The 11,515-nt window shown below is 38.6% G+C and overlaps 1 protein-coding gene and 1 pseudogene across 1 annotated transcript; one reads left to right on the top strand and one right to left on the bottom strand.

The window, feature by feature from the left end:
• The first annotated feature begins 756 nt into the window (after positions 1-756).
• On the top strand, positions 757-2,002 carry LOC121743037 (elongation of fatty acids protein 3-like). The gene has a single exon (XM_042136216.1). It carries the CDS (start codon positions 858-860, stop codon positions 1,752-1,754), a length of 897 nt encoding a protein of 298 aa, XP_041992150.1. The 5' UTR covers positions 757-857; the 3' UTR covers positions 1,755-2,002.
• Positions 2,003-6,711: 4,709 nt separating this feature from the next.
• Positions 6,712-10,399, bottom strand: LOC121745730 (annotated as a pseudogene).
• Between the last annotated feature and the right edge of the window lie 1,116 nt (positions 10,400-11,515).

Consider the following 11,515-nt stretch of genomic DNA (forward strand, 5'->3'; position numbering starts at 1 on the left):
CGGTGACGAATCTGTTCTGAGTCCCGAACCTGCTCTGATACCATCTTAATGATGGTAATCGATAGACTTGAAAAGACGATGTATATTAGAAGCTTTTGGGAGAAGAGAATTGTATTTTTTTTTTTGATATTTTTGATACAAACCGTTTTTCCCTATTTGTAGGGAGGAATACAAATTATTTTTGGAATGAAATCAATCTATTCTAAGACATTGTTTTACATATCAATTCCACATCTTCCTCCCTTAATGATGTTCCTTCCTTTGGTAATTGTTTTATTCTTGGTATGTTTGACACTCTGTTCTATAGAATAAGCTTAATTTCCTTTTTTTCTGTCTCATAGAATAATTCATATCCATTTATAAAAATATTTTCTTCTTCTTATCTTTTACTTTATCATTTATTGGCCTCATCATTCACTATATTATTTTAATTTTTTTTATTATCTTTTATATTACCAATTAAGTATTAAAATTTTTATGTAATTTTTAATGGTAGTAATGATGATGGTTTCCATATGCTATTATGGTAGTAGTAACACCAATAAAATAAAACGCATAAAATCGAAACAAATAAAAACATAAAGAGAAAAAAGAGGGCGTTAATTTTCACTTGTTTAACGTGACAAAAAAATGGGATACGTCAAAAACGTCTGTTCCAAATTAGAATCACCGGCAAGACATTTCTCCAATCAAAACCCACCACGTAAGCATAGACAACGAGCCCTATAAATAAATTAGGTATCGAAGAAATGAAATTTCCCATTACAAATTTAGGCGGTGGAGAAAAGCAAATTGAGGGGTCCTCTACTTTTAATCGCCGGCCGACGACGAGAACCACCGTTCCGCCGTCGCACAGGATGGCCCCCGCCAACAGCCTTACCTATTACCTGTCGGAGCACCCCTCCATCGTGGCCTTCCGGTGGAGCCACGCCCAAACGTGGGGCTCGACGTGGTCGTTCCTCTTCTCCTCCATCGCCGTGTACCTCGCCTCCGCCGTCGCCCTTCACGCCGCCGCCTCCGTCCTCTCCCGCCACCGCCGCCCCGTCCCCCTGGGCCCCCTCCCCGCCGTCCACTCCCTCTCCATGGCCCTCCTCTCCGCCACCATCTTCGCCGGCATCCTCGTCTCCGCCGCCGCCGAGATCCGCGACACGCGCTGGCTGTGGCGCCGCGCCCGCTCCCGCACCACCCCCTTCGAGTGGCTCCTCTGTTTCCCCCTGGGCACGCGCCCCTCTGGCCGCGTCTTCTTCTGGTCCTACATCTACTACCTCTCGCGTTTCCTCCACGCGCTCCGCACCTTCGTCTCCATCTTCCGCTACCGCCGCCTCTCCTCCTTCAAGCTCTTCAACCACTCCATCCTCATCTTCATGTCCTTTCTCTGGCTTGAATTCTCCCAATCCTTCCAGGTCCTCGCCATCCTCCTCACCACGCTCGTCTATTCCGTCGTCTACGCCTACCGATTCTGGACCGCGATCGGGCTGCCGGCGGCCTGTTTTCCGTTCGTCGTTAGCTGCCAGCTGGCGCTGCTGACGTGTAATCTGGTGTGCCACGTCGGCGTCCTGTTTCTCCACTGTCTCAAGGGCGGATGCAACGGGATTGGGGCCTGGCTTCTCAACTCCGTTCTCAACGGCGCCATTCTCTTCCTCTTTCTCAATTTCTACGTCAGAATGCATCTCCGCAAAAGGAAGCCCTCCTCCCCCTCCGCTCGCGGCGGCGGCGACGATCATCATCCGCTTCTCAAATCCAAAATTTTTTGAGGTCTCATTTCCAATTTATTTTTTTTCTACGGTAGCTATTAGGCTAGTGATACGGCGTAGTTTTGCCTTAGATTAAAATAGGAAAAAGAAACAGATATAGTACATTCATCATATGACTATAACTTATACTGTATGTAGATATCTTATAATTTATAAACAATTAATTGTATATTAGTACTCTATTACATACTAGTGGTTATGTTCTAGGGATGCCTATAAATACATGAATTTTGGATGTGTTTTTGTTTTATCTAAGTTGTGACAATCCACTTACATAAATATATGTTGTGATTTTTCAACAACTTTAATATTCCACCAAAATGAATATGTCACGGTTTTTGACATGGCAAAACCTTCTATTAAAACATCATTCCACTTATATAACTAAAAAATTAAAACCAAGTCTAATTACCCCCCCTCATCTTATGTCCCTTTTTTTTGTCTCCACTCTCATTTATCTGAATCTCCCACAAAAAAATGGCACCACTAAATTAGGATTATACGTAATATAATTGATGTAAACAAGAGGAATTCAAGCTTATGGGCCGAATATCTACAGAGCATTTGTAAATTACTTCTCTCTGGTGAATAAAATATAGAAGGTTAAGACTTAGGATTTAAGGATGCAAACAGCTTTTGAATTCTTTTGTCAACATGATTCGCATACTTGTAGTAGTATTATTCTATGCCTTTCTCTATCAAGTGTATAAGGTTGAGAGTTGAGAATGCAACAATTACACGGGAATTGTTTTGTATCGTATTGATAATTTGACATGCATATGCATATGCATATCGAGTTTAATGGATAATGGATTATTTCAGGATTTGCACAATCCGACTAAGAAAATATTGAGAATTTAAGTATAATTTTTATGACATGCATTTATTGCAAAATATTGGGAATTTAAGTATAATTTTGACAAAATTTTACATTTTGACCTAACTAAACAATGTCCAAACATAGTTACTACAGAGTATGATATATTTTCTAAACTGAAACCAACCCTATTTTTATTATTAGTACGACTGAGTATTACTTTTGGGATGGTTTTGACAACATACTCTCATAGAAAAAGTTGCATTGGTGGGCGACACAATTTTAAATGCGAAATTGATAAAATAAAATAGAAAAGGGGGCTATTTAGTATTGGTAAAAAAGAAATGGAAGCTATATAATTAGGTACTGTTTTATCATAGAATAATTTTATATTTGGTATTAGACTAATTTTAGTGGAGTGATAAAAAAGGAAAATATAAGAGTATTTTTATGACGAGAATATTATTCATCATGACTTGTAATTCTGGTACAACTTTTGAAAATGTACAATTATACCTCCCCGTTTGGTAACTAGAATACTGGGTACCAAAATAAATTAAAGATAATAAGCAATTAACCGTTTTCAAGGCGAAGCAATTGGAACCAGGTATTGTGTGCTTTAAATATTATATAGTTAGGTGTTGAATTTGACAGCTGAAGTATGTAGCCGTGCGAAATATTGGAATCAAATTTGCATATGGGATATTCCGTTTTATTTGATAACATTTTATAATGTGTATTATTACCAAGAATACAGTGATGTTCATACTACTCCTAACATGTTACATCATATGAACAGTATAATACATAACAATATTACTAGTATTAATGAATGTAGCCATAATAAGTGGTGAATGAATATATGACAAACGACCCCAAACCAAAAATTTATAAAATGATGAAAACACAAATACTTAAATAAGTACTCCAAATTTTTATATGGGATAATAGTAGTTTAATACATGAAGTTTATTCACTTATAGTAAATCCCATAACATTTGAAAAGGGGGGCTATATAGAGCATGCGCAGCGGTGGCGTCCGTCGCCACCGCCGTCCGCGCCGCTGGCACGGACGCCATCCGCCGCCGCTGTGGTCGCGCCGCTGGCACGGCACTGCTCGATGTATCAAGCACGTCCGTGCCAGCGGACGCACATGTGGCGCGCTCCCATTCGTCAACGGCATAGCCGTTGTGTTTAAACATTTTTTATTTTATTTTTTTAAAAATCGGTATTTAATTATAAATAATGCTAAAAAATAAAAAAAAAATATTTTCCAAATCCCAAAAATATGGCCGTTTTTTTTCCCGTTTTTTCAGAATTTTTTTTATTTTTTTTATTTTTTTCCCAAAATCATCTATAAATACACACATTCATCACTCATTTATCACATCAATTCATCTCTCATTCATAATTCTTATACAAACTATCAACACATTCAACCTTCACTTAAAACATTAAATGGATTTCACTCATCTCATGGCGGAAGCGGAGCGCGAAGAACAAGAATACTACGAACAACATCGTGCCGCTTACGAAGCATATGTCGCGGCGAATACCCCCTCTCATCCTCCTCAACGCACTAGATCAAATCGCCGCTACATCCATCGTGACCGGGAGGGAGCCCACGAAAGGCTCGTTGCCGACTACTTTGCTGACCATCTGCGGTTTTCGGCAGATTACTTCAGGCGCCGTTTTCGCATGTCAAAGCGCATGTTCATGCGAATTGTCAACACATTGTCCGCACGTGTTGAATACCTTCAAACAGGTGTAGATGCAGCTGGCCGGCAAAGTATCACGGCGTTGCAGAAGTGTACGTGTGCCATCCGACAACTCGCTACTGGGCAAACGGCCGACATCTTCGACGAGTATTTGCATATCGGTGAGTCCACTGGAATCCTTTGTTTAAAGAATTTTTGCGAGGGCGTTCGTTCTGCTTTTGGGGATGAATTCCTTCGGGCACCCACCACCGATGATTGCCAACGGTTGCTTCGTCTTCACGAATCAGTCCATGGCTTTCCCGGAATGCTTGGCAGCATTGACTGCATGCATTGGAGGTGGAAGAATTGCCCGACTGCTTGGAGGGGGCAACACTTAAGCGGTCACAAAGGCGGCGGCCCAACACTTATCCTTGAGGCGGTCGCCGACTATCGCCTATGGATTTGGCATGCATATTTCGGCGTTGCCGGATCCAACAACGACTTGAACGTGCTCTATTCTTCACCACTCTTCAATGATGTGATGAATGGTGTAGCACCGGGGATCGACTTCACCATCAACGGAAATACATACCGCATGGGTTACTATCTCGCCGATGGTATCTACCCAAGGTGGTCGACGTTCGTGAAGACGTTCCACAACCCGCACGACCTGAGACGGGTTCTTTTTGCGCAGCGTCAAGAGTCAGCGCGGAAGGACGTCGAAAGAGCCTTCGGGGTCCTTCAAGCTCGATTCAACATTGTGATGGCCCCGGCTCGGCTGTGGTACGTGAATAATATCGTCGACATCATGTTCACGTGTATTATATTACAAAACATGATTATAGCCGACGAAGGGCCGAGGGCGGCTAGCTTCTACGACGAGGACGAAGCCGGAAGCTCAACAGCGAGGTCTCCCCCACGCCGAGGCGAGCATACGACGGTTGGCCAGAGGATCGAGACAAGACACACAATGCGCGATACTCGAATCCACAATCAACTACAAGAAGACCTAATCAACCACATGTGGGCGAAATTCGACAACGAGTAGCGGTTTTTTTAATTTTTAGGATTTTAATTATGTAATTTTTAATTTTTAGGATTTTAATTATGTAATTTTTCATTTTTAGGATTTTAATTATGTAATGTTTAATTTTATTTGTCATTTGTAATATTTATTGTGGTTTTTAAATGAATTTTAATATTATGGAAATGTTATTGTTTAATTGAATTTTAAATTAATTATGCTCGTCCTTGCGGAAGAGCACAGGTGTGGGTGTTGTGCTCTTGCCAGAGAGCAGGCATGAATAGTACCGCCCGGGCCCACAACCGTGCCGCTGGCAAGAGCACGGTTGTGGATGCTCTTAGTATTGGTAAAAAAGAAATGGAAGCTATATAATTAGGTACTGTTTTGTCATAGAATATTTTTATATTTGGTATTAGACTAATTTTAGTGGAGTGATAAAAAAGGAAAATATAAGACTATTTTTATGACGAGAATATTATTCATCATGACTTGTAATTCTGGTACAACTTTTGAAAATGTACAATTATATCTCCTCGTTTGGTAACTAGAATAAATTAAAGATAATAAGCAATTAACCGTTTTCAAGGCGAAGCAATTGGAACCAGGTATTGTGTGCTTTAAATATTATATAGTTAGGTGTTGAATTTGACAGCTGAAGTATGTAGCCGTGCGAAATATTGGAATCAAATTTGCATATGGGATATTCCGTTTTATTTGATAACATTTTATAATGTGTATTATTACCAAGAATACAGTGATGTTCGTACTACTCCTAACATGTTACATCATATGAACAGTATAATACATAACAATATTACTAGTATTAATGAATGTAGCCATAATAAGTGGTGAATGAATATATGACAAACGACCCCAAACCAAAAATTTATAAAATGATGAAAACACAAATACTTAAAATAAGTACTCCAAATTTTTATATGGGATAATAGTAGTTTAATACATGAAGTTTATTCACTTATAGTAAATCCCATAACATTTGAAATCAAAATATTAACAACATCGTTTTCAACATTACTGAAAGACGACATTACCCCAATATTCCCGGGCTGTGGAGTCAAAGATGTGGTTGTCGTCTTCCCCTTTCCCTTGCGACTTATGGCTCATTGGCCTGCTTCTCTATTGCCTATTGTTTTCCTTTTCAGCTATCATTTTATATTTGAGTGATCTAAGATAGTGATTTATTCGTCTTATATTCTCCATTATATGTGGACCAAAAATGGTATGAAGACCGCGTCAAAAATGATGTGATGCAATGAAGATAAACGGTGAATGGAGAACCTGCCCTAAAAGTTTTTCACAGAATGGAGACAAGTCATAACATACTCAATTATATACCAAATGTTTCATCTTAATCCATTGACCTGCAAACTTGCAAGTCTTTGCTTCAACGCTGTTTTCTTTTATTTTCTTCGATTTAGACGGGTCTCGATGCACCAATTTTTTGAAAAAAAAAAAAAAAATCATTGCTCAGAATGAAGCAATACAAAATAAGAGTATAACCTACCCTACTGTGGTTGTTGTAACTGAATCTGTTTTAGCCTGGTAGACCATATTGAATGCAGAATCATGTGGAAGAGATCGTAGGGAACAGGTTTCGCGTTCCAGAGGAAATGCTTCTGCAACATTTTCACATTGGTTTGCAAGGTGCTAAGAGGATCTCTTTTAGCTTGGGAATGTCCTTCTCAGAAACAGTGACAGAGAAGGCATCCCAATTGAGATCGTCGTTGAGCGGAGGGACAAAATTGTCGCCAATAATCACCGGGACACACATTGCTTCAACAATCTCATAGCCCATGGGACAAAGGCAGTATTTGCTGGATTTCATGTGCGTAGGATATGTCATATTTTTTGCTACCTTTGATCCTCATGTCCTCATCTTTGTCAAGCCAGTGCTTTAGAAGTATTGGACGAACCCTACCATGATCCAATCCGGCAAAGAAGGCAAGAATTGGCAGCTGTGACACTCTTCTTCCACCAATGCTTCTGCGAGGCCTTCTCGGATTCCTTATGGTCGTTTCTGGGAGGGTTACATCCTATCCAGCTTTAAATATCCCTTCAGATACATCTGCATCGCACAGAACTTTAATGGTGTTTTGTATAAGCTCATCATGCTCCTTTAGAGTATACGGTCCCTGAACTGTAAGTGAAGGAAGATCCTGAGGGTGAGAGAAAATAAGTATGAGATCAACGAAACTCAGGAAGATAAATATACAAACAGAAGATGAGACAATAAAACTAATAGTATCCTGATTTTTTGAAGCATAAAACTACCAATGAACTCCCAACATTATTAACACACAGGAACCTGTTTCTCATTCCTCAGTGGTTGCTCACTATGCTAAGTTTAGATCTCTTGCCACTGCATGAATCTAAAAGCCTTACAGGTGAGACCTAATTGATTATGAAGCTACCTTTATTGCAATCTTAAAACAGTTAAATAGAATATAAATTGTACCAGGAATATTCCATGTGATTCATTACTTTTAGCAACATTTACTAACAGCTTATTCCTTCCCAGTATCAGAATTCAACCTAGTTAAACAGAATATATGCTTGGAAGAGCATACTTTACAAACTAGTCAGCATGCATATGGCTACATTCAGGGGTGAGGGTACTCGATTTCAGTTTCCACTATCAGACAAATTGAGAAAACCTAATAAGGCATAGAAGTGGACGTATAACAATCACAAAGCAGCCCCAATCTTAATTGGACAAAAGAGACTGAGCCGTCAAGTTTAAGCCTCTTAATCTAAATGCAGGAAAAGTGTGAGCTACTGAGCTGTAACTAACTCAATTGAAATAGACCCAACCCAAGATTTGAAAAAGGTATCCAAGAGAGATCATCCGTGAGAGAAATATTAGGCCTCTTCAGAGGATTGACACATGATGTCTCTAAGTAGATTTTAGCCTCTAAAAATTTAATTAGAGACTAATCTCCAATTAGTAATTACCTAGCTAGATTATTGAGGTTGAGAATTTCATTAGCTCCTGTAATTTAGATTTTATCACAACAAAAGCCATAATCTCAAAATGGAATTACTGGGAAACTGGAACACATACAAAAGGAAGTAACTTTGATAGAAGGATTGCATATCATGCGAATACTTGAAACATCATGTACAGATATGCAGTTCCTTGTTACACAGGTCTTAGGAAAGTTACTATTAGATGTACAGAGTGTCATCATACGACTTTAAAACAAAAACCTGGCTTTCCCTTAGGTATCTAATAGGCAAGTTTACAGATCAAGAGTCAGTTACAGTTACACTCTTGATTTTAACAAATTACTAAATCGACAGAGGAGCTTCAGTTGTAAGCTTACATGTACACAACGAGATATATCATCATACAGGTTATAATAAAATGATACGTGAGAATGAGATCGGTATAACGAAAAATAAGAATCTCGCATGATCAAGGACAAAGCAACTTTATCTGACCTAGTAATATATAACTAACATGTTTGAAGTTTGCACACCAAATTCAACTGGGATTTGTTCTTTGCCTCAACTAAAATTCGACATTGAATCATGCAGCGCTAGTTCTAAATATTTTGTATGTGGATTGATTTAGAATTTCAACTATGTTCCGACATTCCTCTGTTCTCTCTCTTTTGTATGTTTGTGTTTCATTTACCTAATTATTGATAACTGAGAACCTCATATAGAAACTAATACTGTGAAAAAAGCAATAAGTATTTGTCTTAAATTAGGTGTGACTCTAGATCTGATCTTTTTATAAAACACTATAATCCTTCTAAATGTGACCCAATATTAGCACCTTTGTTTTGGGGCGAGGGTTTATCTTGTAATAGAGTAAGATTTGCATATCATAATATGTCTTGTATATAATCAACGTGACAGCTAATTAAATGATGACAGAGGGTTCCAACAGGAGTTTCCATGACTAAAATTTCCCTATCTTACTCATTCTCTCATCAAAACCTGAGTTTTAGCTCCCGGTGATTTCCAATCACCCAACATACCAGAAATTCCTTTGAATCTCTAACATAAATAAGAAAATAAAAAGAAAGAAGAATAGGAAGAAAATATATTGGCAAGTAAGGTTTCAAGCAGGTTTGTTTTAATATTCCATTTTTAATTATTAATGAAAACATACTAAAATGTGTGTATGTGGCTTCCCCAGCCACATAAGAGGCTTCATTTATGTACAGTAGTCATGTTGAAGAGAGACCTCTCTTCCAATTCCCTAAACTTATGACCCGCATGTTTTCCATGACATTGATCAAAATGAAGTAAACAAACTATACAAGTTTTCAAGATTTACCTCTTGAAAGTAGAAATATTGCGGAACATATCTTGATCATCATCTCTAGCGAGCGAGGAGTTCTCGATATCTCTTTTAACTAATGCAAGTGTTTCATCTGGTGTCAACGACGATAAGTATCTCTATAAACAGTAGGAAAACTTATTCAAACACGAAATATGACATAAGAAAGTTGTACAACATAATATTACCAACAATAGCCTGATTACCTCCAACTGGTGGGGGAGTTTTGTAACCGTCTGAGGTGGAGATGGTGGGGAGAGCTTGAACACATTTATACTATTATTTTTTCTCTGCCGAGATGCTCTAATTGTCTTGTTAGGAATTACCACGGATCTATCCAGTTTGGCAGAAGAATTAAGTGGAACAATTGTCGGTGTGTTTCGAGGTGCACACCCACTGCCATTGACCAACTTCTATCCAAATTAACTGCAGTATTCATGGGCTTGTACCATGAAAATGCGGAGTTTGGAGGGGAATTTATTTCAGTCAGTGGATAAGGAAGTTTAGAAATCTGTATCAAAACACTAACTATGGTAAGAACTGAACAGACAACAATCAATTTCGTACTAGTCTCGTCATATCTGTTGTAGCTTTTCTAGAAGCCAATAGAGAAGGGCCAAATTCCTATCTTTTACATCTATAAATGTAAAACTCCGGAATTCCAGGACATCTTTGGCACAGAAAACTCTCGATTCTGTCATGAACTTATGGCAATAATCTTCTTTCACCCAGAGCTGAGGGATATCCATACATTCCATGCACACTCTCTACATGAACCTCAACAGCATTTGTCATTTACAGACCACACTTCTCTAGCATCAACTGAACTATGATAACTGCAAGCATGTTACAGCAAAATCATAATTAAAAACCCTTCAATGTCCACCCTTTCTACTGTCTTAAAAGTCTTTGCAATCCAATAAAGGAATGCAACAGCATTTAGAACCTCATTTCAGAGTTATTAATGAAACACCGCAGCAAACACCAATAATACCCAAACTTGGTAAATCTTCCAACCCAATAACGATACACAGAATCTATTTATCATTTCCTTCAATGAAGCCCCCTAAACTCCTAGGCTGATAATTAAGCCACTGAAAATTGCAAATATAACTAATTGAGTAAGTTTCTAAGCAATATACATCTACTAAACAGATCATAAGATCAGCTATATCAAGAACAAAAATAAGAAAAGCAATTTTCTCCGTAAAATCGGCAAGAATCCCTTCTAAATTTGAGCAATTGGGCATCTTTCAACTCAAAAGGCACACAAATACTGATGCACAGTAAGAGAACAAAGGAATTATAAAAACAAAATGAAAAGAACAACAAGAACACACAATAGAGAAAGCAAGATTAAACATTGCTACAAATCGTAAGCCCGAGCTATTGTTTTTTTTTATTGATTAACTTGCAGCCGGATCCTATTACATATACTACATATTGGAAAGATCTAGAATCTCTCCTTAATCTCCATACTTTAACAACGTTAATAAAAACTAACTCTGTTAATCAAAACTAACAATGCAACGATTCCTTCTTCTTTAATCCACGTATCAACACGTCTCTCCAAGTACAAGTGTGGTCCTCCATTTTAGCTGTCTTGCTTGGCTTGTCCTTGGCTTCAGCTCGTGGCTCTCCTTGCACAGCACGTGCTTCAATCATCCTTGTCGCATTCGCATCGATGCAACGTGCAGTGAGGTCCAGTGGCTTGGCACCTCGGTACACAGCTTGATCAACTTGGCCATTACGACCATGATTCAAGGCTTGATCAAGTTGGCCGCCATTACGACCACGATCAACACGCTTGATCGATGGCGTGATCAAGTCATCTCGTTCAACACACTTGATCAATAGCTTGATCAAGTCATCTCCTTCTTGGTCGCCATCTCGTTCAACACAATTGATCGA

Source organism: Salvia splendens, chromosome 8 (genome assembly GCF_004379255.2).
Source record: "Salvia splendens isolate huo1 chromosome 8, SspV2, whole genome shotgun sequence".
NCBI classification, from domain to species: Eukaryota; Viridiplantae; Streptophyta; class Magnoliopsida; order Lamiales; family Lamiaceae; genus Salvia; species Salvia splendens.

Excerpts from the sequence above, each read along its gene's own strand:
- LOC121743037 (XM_042136216.1), top strand. The coding sequence starts at position 858 with ATGGCCCCCGCCAACAGCCTTACCTATTACCTGTCGGAGCACCCCTCC.